The sequence below is a fragment of the Culex quinquefasciatus genome, chromosome 3 (genome assembly GCF_015732765.1).
Source record: "Culex quinquefasciatus strain JHB chromosome 3, VPISU_Cqui_1.0_pri_paternal, whole genome shotgun sequence".
Taxonomy (NCBI): Eukaryota; Metazoa; Arthropoda; class Insecta; order Diptera; family Culicidae; genus Culex; species Culex quinquefasciatus.
In genome coordinates, this window is record NC_051863.1 from 2,119,572 (window position 1) to 2,137,441 (window position 17,870).

General features: G+C 38.4%; 2 protein-coding genes across 3 annotated transcripts; one reads left to right on the plus strand and one right to left on the minus strand.

Annotated features, from left to right (window-relative positions):
- Positions 1–825: 825 nt before the first annotated feature.
- LOC6048802 (DNA polymerase alpha catalytic subunit) lies at positions 826–10,957 on the minus strand. Of its 2 annotated transcripts, XM_038262689.1 has the most exons (5): positions 10,898–10,942; positions 10,786–10,838; positions 6,677–10,722; positions 1,256–1,391; positions 826–1,192 (listed from the first exon to the last, which is right to left on the minus strand). In XM_038262689.1, exons 2-5 carry the CDS (start codon positions 10,799–10,801, stop codon positions 897–899), a joined length of 4,494 nt encoding a protein of 1,497 aa, XP_038118617.1. In that variant the 5' UTR covers positions 10,802–10,838; positions 10,898–10,942; the 3' UTR covers positions 826–896. The 2 variants fall into 2 exon arrangements, with proteins under 2 accessions (XP_038118617.1, XP_038118616.1); XM_038262688.1 differs by having other exon boundaries at positions 10,786–10,957.
- A 4,139-nt stretch (positions 10,958–15,096) lies between these two features.
- On the plus strand, positions 15,097–17,580 carry LOC6048800 (nucleosome assembly protein 1-like 4). The gene is made up of 3 exons (XM_001865632.2): positions 15,097–15,349; positions 15,646–16,732; positions 16,913–17,580. The coding sequence occupies exons 2-3, from the start codon at positions 15,671–15,673 to the stop codon at positions 17,039–17,041; spliced, it is 1,191 nt and encodes a 396-aa protein (XP_001865667.2). The 5' UTR covers positions 15,097–15,349; positions 15,646–15,670; the 3' UTR covers positions 17,042–17,580.
- Positions 17,581–17,870: the final 290 nt, after the last annotated feature.

Here is a 17,870-nt window from a genome sequence, read left to right on the forward strand (position 1 = left end):
TGCGCACGTAGATAACGCTATTACGAATGAGCGAATCCAAATCTAGAGTTTTATTTGAAAAGATCCTATAAACTATAGAGTAATCTACGTGCGCATGTATTGCGTGTACGTACACGAAAAAGATTGAGGTTAAATTTTGTCCGGACAGCAAAATCAAATGGTGCGCTAGTGTGTGTACGCGAAACGTCATAAAGCTCTATTGGCTTTCATATGGTGTCAAAAGCTTGAAACCACGTGTTTGGAAATTGCCGAACAATGGGGTTGAAACGTCAACATCAACTGGTTTTGACGGTTGAGTGATTTTTAATTCGAATACGTTCAAATAAGCGATCCTTCGAATAAACGAATCCACTCTGTAGTAAAAAATAATAATAAAATATTTTTTTTTTAAATAAAATTTTCTGTCAAAACAAAAAGTCAACCTCCGATAATAATCCGTTTGTACCCATAGTATCTTGGATTCCACCGTCGAAAAAAAAAATGCACGAAAGATGAAAACGGAGAAAATTCATGAATCACCCCCTGAAAAGGAAATTCGATCAGCGCCAAGAATTTTACAGAAAAGGTTAGAGCAGCATTTCTAATTAAGCTCAGTTGGCGCGAAAATTGAAAATTAAAAAGAATGATTTATTCATTACAATTTAAAACTGAATTGCCTTTCATATGTTTATAAAACCTATCTAAAATTTTTGAACACGGAAATAGTATTATTCAGCTTCAAAAATAGGGTGATCCACTTACCTGAAATATTTCATATTTCAGTTATTCAGTTTTGAAAATCTTGTTAACGGGGAAATCTTTCGGATTAAAAAACATGCAAAACCATTTCATACAGCTAAACCTTTTCATTGCAAATATATAAAAAAAGGCGTACACAACAAAACAACCCAACAAATCTACTTGCGGTTCAGAAACTTCCCAAAGGGAAAGTGCCTCTTCTTGGTCGCTGGCGGCGCTCCCATTTTACCTTCCCTCTTCACCTTGGCCTCTCCTCCACCGACCTTGGTGGTGGCCACTTCCGCAAATGCCTTCACGGCGTTCACCTTCTGGCCGGTGGCATCGTTGATCGCGTAGTTCATGTACAGGGTGGACATCCGGACGGTGGCGTACTTGGACTGGACCAGGAACTGGCGGACCATTTCCCGCAGCTTGTCGTGTGCCTCGCGGATGTCCAGGGGGAGCGTGCGGGTGACTGAGAAATAATGGGGGAAATTTAAGTTGTTTAATTTTTTTTTTGAATGCAGAAATTGCTTACATTTGCTGCTGTAGTGGCTCAGGTCAAAGATGTAGTTGTAATAGTTCAGCTGCAGGTACAGATCGGTCTCTGAGTACTGTTGGACGAGCAGTCCCTTGAGGCAGTGCAAACAGTTGGGGTTGTTCTTGGTGGCAACCTGGAAGGTTGAGAAATTGTTGCATACACTCTTCTTCTAAAATTCATTAATCAATAAATCAAACAAGCAAATTTCCAACATTTGTTTTACCATATACAATGTATACATATTTATTTTTAAAAATCATAAAATTCTTAGTCCTAAAAAAAATTCAAAATTGTTCAAAAGTATTGCATTTTAAAATTTTTAAGGTATAAAATTCTGAAATTCTAAACTATTACAATTCTAAAATGTGACCAAATTTTTTAAAATTAAAAAAATCTATAATTTAAAAGTTTTAGAATGTTTGCAATGATTCAAAACTTCTAAAAGTCTGACGGTTCTGAAATTGAGACATCTCGAATTTCAAAATTCAAAATTAATATAAATTTTAATATTTCTGAAAATGTTAAATTCTGAAATTAAAAAATTTCAAATTCTAGAATTCTAATACTCTAAATCAAAAATTTTTGAATTCATCCTAAAATTCTCAAATTTCAAAAAATAAAATTTCTAACACAATTAAATTTTCAAATTTCAAAAATTCCAAAATCCTAGAATTTAAAAATTATAAATCAAAAACTGGTGGGTCTCGTGGCGCAGGGGTAGCGGCTTCGGCTGCCAATCCCGATGATGCTATGAGACGCGGGTTCGATTCCCGCCTTATCCACTGAGCTTCTATCGGATGGTGAAGTAAAACGTCGGTCCCGGTTTCTCCTGTCTCGTCAGAGGCGCTGGAGCAGAAATCCCACGTTAGAGGAAGGCCATGCCCCGGGGGGCGTAGTGTCAATAATTTCGTTTTTTTCAAAAACTGTAAAATTCAAAAATTTTACAATTTTAGAATTTTTAAATTAATTTTGATTTCAATTTTAAAATTTTAAAACTCTAAAATTTTGCGATTTAAAATTCAAGAAATTCTAAAATTTCAGAATTCATAAATTCACATTCTAAAATTTTTAAGATTTCAAATTGAAAAGCCTTTAGAATTCTAAAATTGTATAATTTTAAAATTCTGGTTCTAAAATTTAAATATCCTAAAATTCAAATATTTTTAAAATTCTACAAAAAATAAATTCTAAAATTTCAAAAATTCTAGAATTCTAACATTCTAAATCGAACATTCTAAACAAAATTAAACTTTAATATCTTATTTATTTTTATTTTAAAAACTTAAAGTTGTAAGATTCTAAAAAAATCTGAAATTTGAAATTTTAAAAATTCAAAAAATCCTCAAATTTTAGAATTCTAAAATTCTGATTCCAAAATTCTGAAGTTTTTAAAATTAAAAATTTTAAAATTCTAAAATACTTAACTTTTAAAATTCAAAATTTTTTAAAATTTCTATAAAATTCAAATTTAAGAAATTCAAAAATAAAATTCATCCTGAAATTCACAAATTCGAAAATTTCAAAAATTCACATTCTAAAATTTAAAAGTTTTCAAATTCAAAAGTTTTTAGAATTCAAAAATCGTAGAATTTTAAAATTCTGATTCTAACATTCTAATTCTAAAATTCGATTTCTAAAGTTCTAATTCTAAAATTCTAATTATTCAAAAATTCTAATTCTATAATTCTAATTCTAAAAATCTAATTCTAAAATTATAATTCTAAAATTCTTATTCTAAAATTCTTATTCTAAAATTCTAATTCTAAAATTAAAAAAAAAATAAAGATTCTTCAAAAATTAAATTCTGAAATTTCGAAAATTCTTGAATTCTAAAATTTTAAATCGAAACTATTGGCACTACGCCCCCCGGGGCATGGCCTTCCTCTAACGTGGGATTTCTGCTCCAGCGCCTCTGACGAGACAGGAGAAACCGGGACCGACGTTTTACTTCACCATCCGATAGAAGCTCAGTGGATAAGGCGGGAATCGAACCCGCGTCTCATAGCATCATCGGGATCGGCAGCCGAAGCCGCTACCCCTGCGCCACGAGACCCAAATTTTAAATCATACATTCTAAATTTCTGAACTTTAAGATTTTATAATTTGAATTTTTTCAAGATTTTAAAACTTTAAGGATTCAAAAAAAAATCTAAAGTTTTACAATTTTGATAGTTCAAAAAATCTTTAAATTTAATAGTTTTAAAATTTTAATTCTAAAATTTTAAATTAAACATTCTAAATTTTTTAACTTCAAGATTTTAAAATTTTAAGGTTGTAAAATTTTAAAATTCTAAAGTTTTGAAATTTGCCTTATCCTCCTGGCCTTCTATCGGATGGGGAAGTAAAACGTCGGTACATTTGCGTAAAAGAGGTTTTGGGTGAGCAGAAACTTGCAACAGAGACCACAAAAGATCCGGGGGTCATTAAAGTGGATTGCCTTGCTTTTTTTTATTTAAAAATTCAAAAAGTCCTAAAATTTAAGATTGTTAAAATTTAAATTCTAAAATTCCAAAGATTTTAAAAATTCATAAATTTTCTAATTTTAAAATAATTAAATTCAAAAAATCTAAATATTGTTAAATTTCTAAAAAATATATCAAAGTTTTAAAATACTAAGGTTTTGAGGATTCTAAAAATCCATCCAATTTATTTATTTATTTTTTTTTTTTGGGAGGGTGATCCAGTCGCACATCGTTGATGTCGAAACCTCTAAACTGGGCCCTCGTCCTGTCACGTCCGTCAGTAGTCTTGTCGTACATTACAACTAGAATCAGATCTGCCAATGAATTAGTACACTTCGACCAAATAAACACTGACGCTGTATGGATCTGACTCTAGAATAAATGCACAGTTGTGTGTTATTTATAAGTCCAAAATGTTCAATTATTCATATAAGTCCAAATATTCATTTGCGGATAACTACCTAACTTGAATTGAATACAAGATTTAAAGCAACCTATCCGAAAGCTACTCTTATCTTAATTCCCCGACATTTTAATTATTAATAAAAAAAACGTTTCTTTTAAAACCTGTCTGGCTTCTTTTAAAAAAAAAAAAATAACAGTTGATATTTTACAAGTCGTGAATTGAAAAAGAGACGACCATTTGTTCGTCAGAATTCCAGTAGATCCTCGATTCGCAACAATGGTCGATACAATCATAATCCGACAACCGTTAGTTCAACAGATCAACGAATTTAGTCCGATATCATTTCACTATTGATTGATCGAGACTCTATGGAAATTTTGACAAATCAGAATGGTTTTTATGCTACTTGAATGAAAATCACCGATTCTGATAGAATTACTAAATTCACTGTTACTAATTTTGTCCCTAAATAACTAAAGGCAAAGTATAAAAGTTGATATTTATAGTTAAAGTCCTAAATTCTACAAACACTATTTTTGTAAACCCGCATCCTAACCTGACACCCACATTAAGATAGGGAAAAATCACATATGTAGCGGTTCATTGTACAAATGTGATATTTTCACTATCAGAGAACCTCCTTGTCTCGATGACAGCTTACCGGCCATCGATTAAGCCCTGAGACTGCGCCAAAGTGGGTTCTCGCAGCATGAAGTGGTGTCCATGTGTAAAAATGGAAGCTTCAGCAATATACTGAACACTTCGATTTTAATTCCACATCGAATCAAATCATACTCTTTGCCAAACAAGCATCGAACCTATGACACTCATTATGACAAAGCCCAGGGAATTCTAAAATTCTGAAGTTTTTAAAATTAAAAATTTTAAAATTCTAAAATACTTAACTTCTAAAATTCTAAAATTCATTTTTTTTTAAATTTCTATAAAATTCTAATTTAAAAAATTCAAAAATCAAATTCATCCTAAAATTCAAAAATTCGAAAATTTCAAAAATTCACATTCTAAAATTTTAAAGTTTTCAAATTCAAAAGTTTTTAGAATTCTAAAATTGTAGAATTTTAAAATTCTGATTCTAACATTCTAATTATTAAAATTCTTATTATAAAATTCTAATTCTAAAATTAAAAAAAAATAAAGATTATTCAAAAATTAAATTCTGAAATTTCGAAAATTCTTGAATTCTAAAATTTTTAAACTTCAAGATTTTATAATTTGAAATTTTTCAAGTTTTCAAAACTTTAAGGATTCAAAAAAAATCTAAAGTTTTACAATTTTGATAGTTCAAAAAATCTTTAAATTTAATAGTTTTAAAATTTTAATTTTAATATTTTAAAATTCAAAAATTTTCAAATTTTAAAGCTCAACAAATTTTAAATTTTGTAAGGTTTCTAAAAATTTTAAATTCACAAACTAAAAAAATCTGAAATTCTAAAACTTTGAATCTTGCATTCTAAAATTCAGAAATTCTAAAATTTATAAAATTCAAATTCTAAAATTTCAAAGTTTTTAGATTCAAAAGTTTTTACAATTCTAAAGTTGTAGAATTTTAAAATTCTGGTTTTAAAATTCTTATTGTAATATTATGTTATCTTAAAATTTAAAAAAATATTAAATTTATTTAAAAATCCTAGAATTCTAAAATTTTAAATTTAACTTTTTATTTTGAGGATTTTAAATTGAACATTCTAAAAAATTTTAACTTTAAGATTTTAAAATTTTAAAGCTGTAAAATTTGAAAAATTCTAAAGTTTTGAAATTTACCTTATCCTCCTGGCCTTCTATCGGATGGGGAAGTAAAACTCACCACACATAACCTTCGGACGCCTAGAAATAAGCAGAAACTTGCAACAGAGACCACAAAAGACTCGGGGGTCATTTAAGTAGATTGCTTTGCTTTTTTTTAATTTGAAAATTCAAAAAATCCTAAAATTTAAGAATGTTAAAATTCCAATTCTAAAATTTTAAAATTCCAAAGTTTTTAAAAATTGATAAATTTTCTAATTCTTAAAAACTTAAATTCAAAAAAAATTAAAAAAATACATATTTTAAAAATCTAGAATTTTAAAACTATAAATTTAAAATTCTAAAATTTAGACATCCTTAAATTCTAAAATTCAAAAATTTCTAAAACGTTAAAATTCTAAAATTTAAAAAAAATCTAAAAGTTATAAAATTTTAAAATTTCAAAAATTCAAAAATTTCTTAAATTTTCAAATATTTCAAAGTTTTAAAATACTAAAGTTTTGAGATTTCTAAAATTCCTTTTTAATTTTAAATTTCCATAATTCTTAAAATTTCAAATTCCGAAAAACAATTCACCCCAAAATGCAAAAAAAAGAAAGAAATAAAATAAACCAATTGAATAAATAAAAACTGAATTGTTAGAAATTTAAGACGGGCATTTTTTCCAGCATTCAATTGCTAAATTTTTTAACTCCCATAATTTTTATATTTAAAACTAGATTCTTAGAGGGACGCTCGAAAAATTCATTGAATTTCTCTAGCCCAGACTTTCCCCAATCAAGTTACCTGCGACGACAGCCTCGTGTTGACGCTACAAATCGGATTGTCACAAACCATCCACCGCTCGTAGAACCGCTTAATGTCCCCGCGGATGGCCAGCGTAAGCTGATTCTTGATCGCCGGCAGGTAGTGCAGCGGCCGCACGTCACACTTTTCGTTCGCGCACCGCTCAAACACGCTCTTTTGCTTGCCCCCGTCCTTGCGGAATCCAGCCGCAACGGGGTTGTTGCTCCCACACGCGACACACTTGAACTCGAACCGGTGACACATCCGGTACTTTTGCGCGATCGTTTTCTGGACGGCTTCGCCCTCGGCGTGGTCGTTACCGTCGCGGGAGGTTGCGCCCAGGGCTTGGAACTTTTTGGGGTCGAGGCCGAGGGCGAGCGCGAGTCGGCAGGCGTCGGTTCCCTCGAGGGGTTCGCAGATGCGGAACACGACGGGGAAGACCTGCTGGGCGAGGTAGTAGTCGACGTCCGGTTTGAGTTTGTCCTTGTTGGCGGGGTCTTTGAGTTCGTCGATGTGGTAGGCGCGCTTCATGGCCGGGGAGGACGTTCCGTCGTCGCAGATGATGTAGCCGACCATGTCGCCGCGTTTGAAGTTCCGGTTGCGGGTTTTGTTCATGCGCATGGCGACGGTGACGTGGGGAAGCTGGGAGGAGTCGGAGTACTCGTTGAGGGCGCGGGTTAGCTGTTTGGTGATGTCGAGGAGGGACGGGTAGGTTGCGCCGGTGAGGAGGTCGGTTTTGAGCTTTTCGAGCTTGGCGTGGATGTTTTCGATGCGTTCGTCCATGGGTTTGTCGGAGAGGATTTCGGCGAGGACAAAGTTGCCGGCGATGACGGCCAGTTTGGACCAGTCACGACGGACGATGTCGAGACCTTTGAGTTCTTGGGTGCATTTGAACTTGTTTCCGGATTTGGAGATGGAGACGGCGGCGTATTTTTTCTTTTTCAGGAGGAGGAGGTACTTGTAGATGCCGTCGACGTCGAGTTCGAGGCACTTGTAGGTTCGGTTGACGAACTGTTTGATGCTGGCGCCGATTTTGAAGACCTGGTCGTAGTCGACGATGTTGGTGTTGATCATGATGCTGTCCGTGTCGCCGTAGATGACTTGGTAGTCCATCTTCTCGACGATGCTCTTGGTGTTCATGAGGATTTCGCGACCTTTCTGAGTGATGAGTGCGGCCATGTGCTGGGCGTAGAAGCGGGAGCGGGTGTAGCCGAGGCAACCGTAAAGGGAGTTGGCGGTTAGTTTGAGGGCCATCTGGCGGATGTTGTACTGCATCATCTGTTCGGGTTCGAGGCCGGGGGCCTTCATGAGTTGCTTGACGGCTCGGCGACTTTCGACCAGCTTGCGAACCTGCCTCGGCAGAATGCCCATTTCTTCGGTTTGGAGGATGGTTGGGGTTTCTTCGCCGGGGGGCGGCGGTGGAACCGTCGTGAAGCAGATGTTGTACTCCTGGATGATGCTCGGGTACAGCGAGTTGAAGTCCATCAACAGGATGAACTTGTCGTAGAAGCCCTTGATCGGATCGAGCACGAGACCTCCGGAGTACGCGGCCTTGCTCTTGGGCTTGCGACGTTCCGCCGGTTCGCCGGCTTCCTGCGTTGCGCCCATCTTGGTCTGCACCTTGTCCGGCAGGATGTAGTCCTTCTCGTTGAACGCGTGCAGCAGCAGGAACTCGTTCCGCTCAGCGCGACCTCCGTGCAGCGTCCGGTTCATCAGGTTTCCGGCAATCTGCGTGATCTGCAGTGCCAACGGAAGCACGTTCATCTCGCACAACAGCCGCATCGTGTAGAAATTGTCCTGCATCGTGAGGTCGATCAACTGGCCGAGTTCCGCGGACTTTTCAAACATCGCCGGAATGTCCTCCAGCAGCACGTCCTTCCGCTCGCCGTCCTGGACCTTCAGCACCTCCGCGCAGAGCGTGTTCAGATCGTAACTACGCGACTTGATCAACTCCTCGGCCGAGGTCTTCACGTCGCAGATCAACCGCCCAACGAAGAAGTCATCAACGCGCCTCGTCGACGGCGTCTTCATCTTCAGCCGGCTGACCCGCGCCCACTGCGGAATCTTCATCGCCATCAACCGCTGGCAGATCAGGTCCAGCTGGAAGTCGTACGCGTCGTGCGTAACCACCAGGTCCGGATCGATGTTCCCGTACATGGACAGGAACCAGTTCAGCAGCGTGCGCTCGTTTTCGCACTTGGTCACCTTGGTGCGCTTCTTCTCGGCCGGGTTGAAATCGTACGGCCAACTGGTGCCGGAAGGGCGCGCAACGCCGCAAAAGGCCTTCGTGAATGGCGGGTTTGGGGCGGCGCGGTTCAGCGGGAATCGATCGTGGGTCAGCATCGAAATCATGGCGATTTCGTTGTTGCCCTTGTTCAGAATGCTACGCACGTTGATGGCGCAGATTACGAGAGGTGGAGGAGGTGCTGTGGTCGCGGCCTGCGTCACCACGCTGATGCTGCTGATGTCCGGAACGGTGAACTCCTGCTTGCAGTAACTGGACGGGGCCGGATTCTTCTTGAAGTTTTTAATCTCCATCCAGCAGGGGCCTTTGACTTTGCGCTCGAGCAGGAACTGCTCGACGATGTTCGTGTTGGTGCCGAAGATGTGCGCGATCGTGCGGTACTTCCGGTCCAGAGTCGGCGCAGGAAGCTTCGCGCTGTAGCGCACCTCCAGGTAGTCACTCTCGGCCGGAACCTCAAGCTCCGCCATTCCACTCGTATAGGCAAAGTTCTTCCGCACCTTCTTGGTTTTGTAGTTCGTAACCTTCAACCTGGTGCTGATGTCGTCCCGGAACTCATTGTACACGCTCAACATCGTGACCGGTTCGTCCGAGTCCAGCTCCTTCTCCCGCGGCAACAGCTGCATGCACCGGTCCACGTTCAGCACGTGCACGCAAACCGACTGAAACTCCCCCGGCTTCTTCGTGGCCACCTTGCCAAAGATGTAAATCTCGCCCTGGCACTTGGCCGGATCGGTCCACGCGTCCCAGAACCAGAACCGCATCGTCTCCGTGCTCTCCTCCGAGATGCTTGTGTCCATCGCATCCGGAACCGGCATTTCCTCCTCCAGCTCCGCCAGACAGATGTTGTCCCACCCGCTGAGCAGCTTCTCCGAGTCGGTCTTCGCCACCTGCTGCTGCTGCTGCTGCCCAACCTGACTCATCGGAACCTTTTGCGTTGGCTGCGTTTCCGGCTCCGCCGGCAGGTCAAAATCGTCGTCCAAAAAGTCATTCTCCAGATGGGACAAATCCGCCTCGGAAATCTCCTGCTTGACCTCCGCTACCAGCACCGCAGGTGGCTCCTCCTTGACCTTCGCGACTACCGTCGCCTTCGCAGCCGCGACCTTCGCCCTCGGATTATCAACGGAACTCTGCTTCAGCACGCGATCCAGCATTTCTTCGTCGCTGTCCCGCTCCTCAACGCGCTCCGGCTTCTTAATGTTCTTGCTAAAGTTCTCCATGTACTTGCGCATCTCCTCGTCCTTGTCCACGGGCTTCGCCCGCGCCGGCACCACCATCTTCATCGGCCGAATCTCCCGCCTCTCCGACGTCGACGTCGCCGCGCCACTCCCCGACGCCGTCGACTCCGACTTGATCTCGCCCAAAATATCCGCCAAAATGTCATCGTCCGCAATCTTCACCTTCGACTCGCGCTCCTTGTTAAAGTAGTTCTTCAACGACTTCCGGCCAACCGCCGGCACAGCCGGCTCCTCCCGCGCCCTCTTCTTACTACCCTTCTTCCCACCTTTGCTCTCCTTCCCCCTTCCCCCCTCAATCTCCGCCTCCTCGTCCTCGTCAAACACCTCGCGGCCGTTCTCCACGTACCCGTACCCGCTCCCATCGTCATCGTCCACGAAATCCTCCCGCGCCCGCTCGTTCATGATCCGGGCGTACTCACTCTCGTCCACCTCGTCGTACACATTTTGGATCTCGCCCACCTCGTAGGTATTCTTGACGCCGGTGGCCTTTGCTGCCCGCAGGCGCTCCAGAGCCGCGAACCGCCCATGTTTGTCGATCTTGCGCCGCTTGCTGCGCTGGTCCGAACCTGAAAAACGTAAACAATCGGAACCATGTTCCTTTCTCCAAGTTCAAGTTCAGGTCGTCTTACCGGGGGATTCACTCATTGTGGGTTCGTGAAGGTTTGTTAACACTTTTCAGCAACTGGAAATGAGTACGCAATTAAAATAACTTGAAAATACTTGGTAAAAATCTGAAACAACACGGTCGTCATCTGCGAAGAACCGCCAACTTTTCAGTTTTGTTTTGGCGCCAAACGTACAAAGCACACGCACACACACGCAAGCATAAATTTTTGACGTCGGCGTCTCGGTCGACGAAGACGCCCAAAGTAATTCGACATGGATGGGAATGGCTTGGAAACACGTTCAATAGGAATTGCTCTTATTTGGGTTAAAACATAAAAATAATTAAAAATTAAAATAAATAATGTTTGATTTATTTTGATGATAATGATGATGATTATGATAAGCAATAAATTGATCCGTCGATGAGTTTGGCTTATTTGACCGATGTTTGAATAAAAGTTAACAATTCTGACGTTCAGTGCCAAATAGAACAAAATGGCACTTCTCTGAAGTCTACGGATTAATTCATTTTTTTTTTCATTATTGCGCATATTCCCGAAAAACACACGCGGCAGACCAGCCTCGTAACGACGACTTTCGACAAATGCATACTGTCAAATCTCAAACTACACGCTTTGTTTTTGTTGATTTTTTTTTTAATGCACCAAAAGGGCAGAAAATCACTGGCAACAATGTCTACGGCACAGTCTGAAAAGCAGCGTGGCGTGTATATTTGAAAGAAACGGATAATACCACTTTCATGGGTTTGAAAATTTAAAGCTTAAATTTTTTCATAATTTTATAAATTTATGAGCTTTTAATTTTTTATTAGATAACTTAAAAATTTTGTAGTTTTTCCATTTTATTATCATATAATTTTATGATGTTAATATTTTTTAATTGAAAAAAACCTAAAATTATAAATATGTTATGTTCGACCTCGTGTTCGACACTTCCAAAAATTCCAAAAATTCTAAAAATTCTTATAATTCTTAAAAATTTTAAAATTTTTAAATTCTTAAAATTCTTCAATTTTTGAAAAAAATTAAAATTCTCAGAATTCATAATATTCTAAAACATCTTGAAAATTCTTAAAATTTTTAAAAATTTTAAAATTCTTAAAATTCTTAAAATTCTTTAAATTCCTAAAATTCTTAAAATTCTTTAAATTTTTAAAATTCCTTAAATTCTTAAAATTCATAATATTCTAAAACATCTTAAAATTCTTAAAATTCTTAAAATTCTTAAAATTCTTAAAATTCTTAAAATTCTTAAAATTCTTAAAATTCTTAAAATTCTTAAAATTCTTAAAATTCTTAAAATTCTTAAAATTCTTAAAATTCTTAAAATTCTTAAAATTTTAAAATTCTTAAAATTCTTAAAATTCTTAAAATTTTAAAATTCTTAAAATTCTTAAAATTTTAAAATTCTTAAAATTCTTAAAATTCTTAAAATTCTTAAAATTCTTAAAATTTTAAAATTTTAAAATTTTAAAATTCTTAAAATTTTAAAATTCTTAAAATTCTTAAAATTCTTAAAATTCTTAAAATTCTTAAAATTCTTAAAATTCTTAAAATTCTTAAAATTCTTAAAATTCTTAAAATTCTTAAAATTCTTAAAATTTTAAAATTCTTAAAATTCTTAAAATTCTTAAAATTCTTAAAATTCTTAAAATTCTTAAAATTCTTAAAATTTTAAAATTCTTAAAATTTTAAAATTCTTAAAATTTTAAAATTTTAAAATTCTTAAAATTCTTAAAATTCTTAAAATTCTTAAAATTCTTAAAATTCTTAAAATTCTTAAAATTCTTAAAATTCTTAAAATTCTTAAAATTCTTAAAATTAAAATTCTTAAAATTCTTAAAATTCTTAAAATTCTTAAAATTCTTAAAATTCTGAAAATTCTTAAAATTCTGAAAATTCTTAAAATTCTTAAAATTCTTAAAATTTTAAAATTTTAAAATTCTTAAAATTCTTAAAATTCTTAAAATTCTTAAAATTCTTAAAATTCTTAAAATCCTTAAAATTCTTAAAATTCTTAAAATTCTTAAAATTCTTAAAATTCTTAAAATTCTTAAAATTCTTAAAATTCTTAAAATTCTTAAAATTCTTAAAATTCTTAAAATTCTTAAAATTCTTAAAATTCTTAAAATTCTTAAAATTCTTAAAATTCTTAAAATTCTTAAAATTCTTAAAATTCTTAAAATTCTTAAAATTCTTAAAATTCTTAGAATTCTTAAACTTCTTAAAATTCTTTAAATTCTTAAAATTCTTTAAATTCTTAAAATTCTTAAAATTCTTAAAATTCTTAAAATTCTTAAAATTCTTAAAATTCTTAAAATTCTTAAAATTCTTAAAATTCTTAAAATTCTTAAAATTCTTAAAATTCTTAAAATTCTTGAAATTCTTCTTTTTTTTACATATTTTTTTTCAATTTCTATATTTATAAAGAAATCAATTCATAATTTCTTAAATGCCGTCATGTTTGCCGCCATCTAAGATATTTCAGAAAATCAGTTTTGAACATTGTACCCAATATTAATAAAAAAAAAATCTTGATTCGATATCCAGATTTAAATTTTGGTGAGGACCTAGAACGATTTTTTTTTTCGAATCAAATCCTAGATTGTTGATTTTTAAAATTAAGAGATTTTGAATCCTCAAATTTTTAAAATTTAAGTTTTTTTTAATTTTAGAATATTTCAAATTAAATTCTAAAATTTAGGACATTTTTGTTTTTGATTTCACACGTGTGAGGGAGAGGATTAGCTTAGCGAGCCAGAATGTAAATATAGTTGAGCTTCGCTAGATCATTTGGGACCATCCATAAACCACGTGGACACTTTGGGGGTATGGGATTGTCCACGCTCCATACAAAAAGTTTTTTTTTGTATGGACAATTGTCCACGAGGGAGGGGGGGGGGGGGGTTGAGATTTCCAAAATAGTGTCCACGTGGTTTGTGGATGGTCCCTTTGCGGTCAGAGCTTTCTCCAAAATATGTATGGGGTGGTACGTTAGTTCGTCAGAGGGCATATTTAGTAACCATAGCCGGGGTGTTATACTGATTTCGGTAGACCCGTGGTAGTTTTTCTTGAAATACCAAATTCGTTAGCATTGAACTGTTAAAAAACAACAAATTCATTAATCACGGCCGGGACCGTGGTGTAGGGGTAAGTGTGGTTGCCTCTCACTCAGTCGGCCTGGGTTTGATCCCAGAAGGTCCCGGTGGCAAATTTCGAGACGAGATTTGTCTGATCACGCCTTCCGTCGGACAGGGAAGTAAATGTTGGTCCCGGTCTAACCTAGTGGTTAGGTTGTTAGCTCAGTCTAGGTGCAGGAGTCGTCTTCCTGGGTCCTGTCTCGGTGGAGTCGCTGGTAGGCAGTTGGACTCACAATCCAAAGGTCATCAGTTCGAGTCCCGGGGTGGATGGAAGCTAAGGTGTAAAAAGAGGTTTGCAATTGCCTCAACTGATTGATTGCCTTTGGACACGGAGTTGCGAGTAGGAATCTCGCAATCGAGAACGCCAAGGAAATGCTGTAGAGCGAATAATCTGATTAAATAATTTGATCACACAAAAAACTGTGGTTCAAAGAGCATTACCGCGATCAGTTTTTAACAGTTTATTTGAAGAAAATCTACCGCGATAGATTAAAATCAGACTTTTGACCTCTAGAAGATATATTTGAAAACTGAATTTATTGATAAGTTTTTTGCAAGCATTCAGGCGTATTCAACCACAAACAGGAATATTTTGCAATTTATTACAGTAGTTGTTCGGTAACTGGGCTGAGAATGTAGCCCAGTCACCGAATGCTGCTCGTTAACTGGGCTGAACAAAAAATAACGAGGGGACCACCGATTCTGAATACTATCCTGATGAAATATTAAAAATAAAATTTACTCAAATTTATTTACAATCCTTGCTTTTAATATTTATTAAATTGTGAGTTGAAATTAAATAAAAGTTTGAAAAAAGTTTTTTTATTTATTGTACATGATTTTTGCATCCATTAACCCCTCGGTAATTTCGGTTTGTTTTGGTTTGTTGACGTTTGTCTGCTTTTTAACTGGGCTACGGCCCAGTTATCGAGCGCCCAGTTAAAAAGCAGCCCAGTTAAACAACGCCCAGTTACCGAACAACTACTGTATTTGGCTGAGTTGGCTTCATAAAGGTTTCGAGTGCAAATCGAAAATATTTTGCACAATTTGGTTTGAGTGTGCAAAAAACCAAGGTCATTAAATTCGCAAACCGCGAGTGAGACAAAAAAACCCTCTTTCGAAACGTCACCCATCCATCTCTATCTCTCGCTCCCACCACCGGCCAACAACTGTCACCGCCGTTCCTTCAGGAAGTGTGCTCGCTCGGGACGACACACGCGATTTTTCAGTTCGTTCGTTCGGTTTTACTCTAGCAGGCGGCGGTCGTCTTTTGTCCAAGAAAGAAGTAGAAAAAAAAGAGGTGGAACCTGCTACGTGCGACGTGGTGTCCTCCCCTCGAGTGTCCGTGCGTGCGTGTGTACCGAATTCCAGGTTCCGCCCAACAGCGCCCAGTTTCCGTCCGTTTTCGGATTTTGAAAACTTGAAAGGTAAGTCGCAAAATGGAGATTGTCCGGCACGCAACATGCGGTTTTTTTTTCGCGATTTCTTTTTTCGGCGTGTGTGTGCGCCGGAAGGTGGTTCCAAATTTGGTTGGGGGGTTGTCGTCAAGCGGTGGTCACGCAATCTGTTGAGGAATGTTGGATTGCTGGGATTTTTTTTTTGGTTTTTGAGGGAGGAACATAACCTTGATTTTTTTTATTGGTGTTTTTTTTTCCTTCGGGAACAAGTGCGTCATTTCCCAGTAGGTCATGAAATTGATTGTTTTTTTTTCTTTGTTTGACAGTTCGCCTTAGCAACAGGCCGGAAGTATGACTGGAACGGAGAGTGCCGCGAAGGCCGTGGAGTCGGCGTCGGATGGAGAGGACCAGGTGCCGGACTTTTTGGACGACCCGGCGTACATGAGTTCGGCGTCGCGCCGGATGATGATGAAGGAGGTGATTAAGGCGCTGCCGGAGAATGTCCAGCACCGGGTGAACGCGTTGAAGCACCTGCAGAAAAAGTACCTCAAGCTGGAGGCCAAGTTCTTCGAGGAGGTTTACGCGCTGGAGTGCAAATACCAGGAGCTGTACCAGCCGCTGGTGGACCGTAGGAAAGCGGTCATTACGGGGGAGTCGGAGCTGGAGGCGGGTGAGGCCGAATGGAAAGAAGAGTCCGAGGACGAAGACGACGAGGTTGACGCCGAAGTGACGGAACGCTTCAAGCAGATGGCCCTCAACTACAAGAACCAGCACTCGAAGATCATCAAGGACGCGCAGGGCATTCCGGCGTTCTGGTTGACGGTGTTCAAGAATACTCAGACCATGGCCGACATGATCCAACCGCACGACGAACCGGTTCTGGCCCACTTGACCAACGTGAACATCGTCTACAAGACCGACCCGATGAGCTACATCCTCGAGTTCCACTTTTCGCCCAATCCCTACTTCAAGGATGCCGTCCTGTCGAAGCAGTACTTTATGCGGTGTGCCGTCGACCAGGACGAACCGTTCAACTTTGAGGGGCCGGAGATCTTCAAGTGCACCGGCTGCGCGATCCAGTGGAACCCGTCCAAGAACGTGACGGTCAAGACGATCAAAAAGCAGCAGAAGCACAAACAGCGCGGCGTCATCCGCACCCTGACCAAGACGCTGCCCAACGACTCGTTCTTCAACTTCTTCAACCCGCCCCAGGTGCAGGAGGACGACAAGGACGTCGCGGAGGAGACGCAGATGCTGCTGGCGTCGGACTTTGAGATTGGACACTTCCTGCGCGCCCGCATCATCCCGAAGGCCATCCTGTACTACACCGGCGAGGTGATGGACGAGGACGACGACGGCGAGGAGGAAGAGGAGGAGGAGGAAGAGGAAGACGAGGAGGAGATGGAGGAAGAGGTACGTTTGAGTTTGCAATTTTCAACCCTGTAAAATTAACGAATCCCCTTAGCAGCTTCAAGAAAGATTTGGCTTGCACGAAACTTCTTGAAATTGAACCCCGTTGAAGATCTTGAAAAGTACCCCAAAAATCCCATAAAAATCAGATCACTTCTTCCACTGATCCAAATTTCTTTCCAGGGCGAGGAAGAGGAGGAGGAGGAGGACGAGCGGCCCCCGCCGGCCAAGAACCAGAAGCACCGCGGCGGTCGCGGTGGCGGCGGCAAGAAAAAGGACGGCCAAAATCCGGCCGAGTGTCAGCAGCAGTAGGCAGAGATCGAACGCGCGAGGGGGAAACGACGCCAATTATATAAATCTTATACAACTTCCGTTGAGCAAAGCAGCAACCCGCTTGTTGTGTGTTGGAGAGAGTATCGTTTTTGATCGTTTCCACCACTCTGTGTAATCCACACGCATTCACACCACACACACACACTCACTTTCACACGCATACTATAAACAAAAACAATGCATATTATATTAATATACGGAGAAAACAATGCGGCGGCGGCAGCGAAAAATCAAGGAACGCCGGCGATTTCCTTCGGAAGAGGCTGGATAGGCAAACTTCCTTTTCACACAGACACACACACACACTCATGCCAGGCGAAGATGTTAGAAAAAAAAATCCTATCGCAGCTGCTCTCACAACTCGCGGAGTAAATTCTATATAATTCTCTAATTGCATGTTGATTCCACGAACAACTGTAAACAGTAAACAAACAAAAAAGCAAGCAGTTTTTCCTTTATTTCTTAGGTTTATCACACTTTTTTTCTAATAAAAAACCTGTAACTAATCACAAAAGCAATTTTCGTTTTTCATTTTCTTTTGTTGAACCGTTTTCAAAAAAAAAAAGATCTCTTCTGTTCCCGCATCATTTCGTAATTTTTTTTTGTAATAAAATGTTGAGTAAATCTCCTTCAAAAGGGTACGATTTTAAATGGCAAAAACAAACACAACAAAATAAAGTGCATCAGCCAGCAGCAGCAGCCGATACTAATACCAATACAAAGTGATTGACGAAACACGCTTCATTGTTGAAAACAAAATGTATTTAGGATAAAAAGTGAAAAAAAAAAAAAAAAACAAACGCTACAT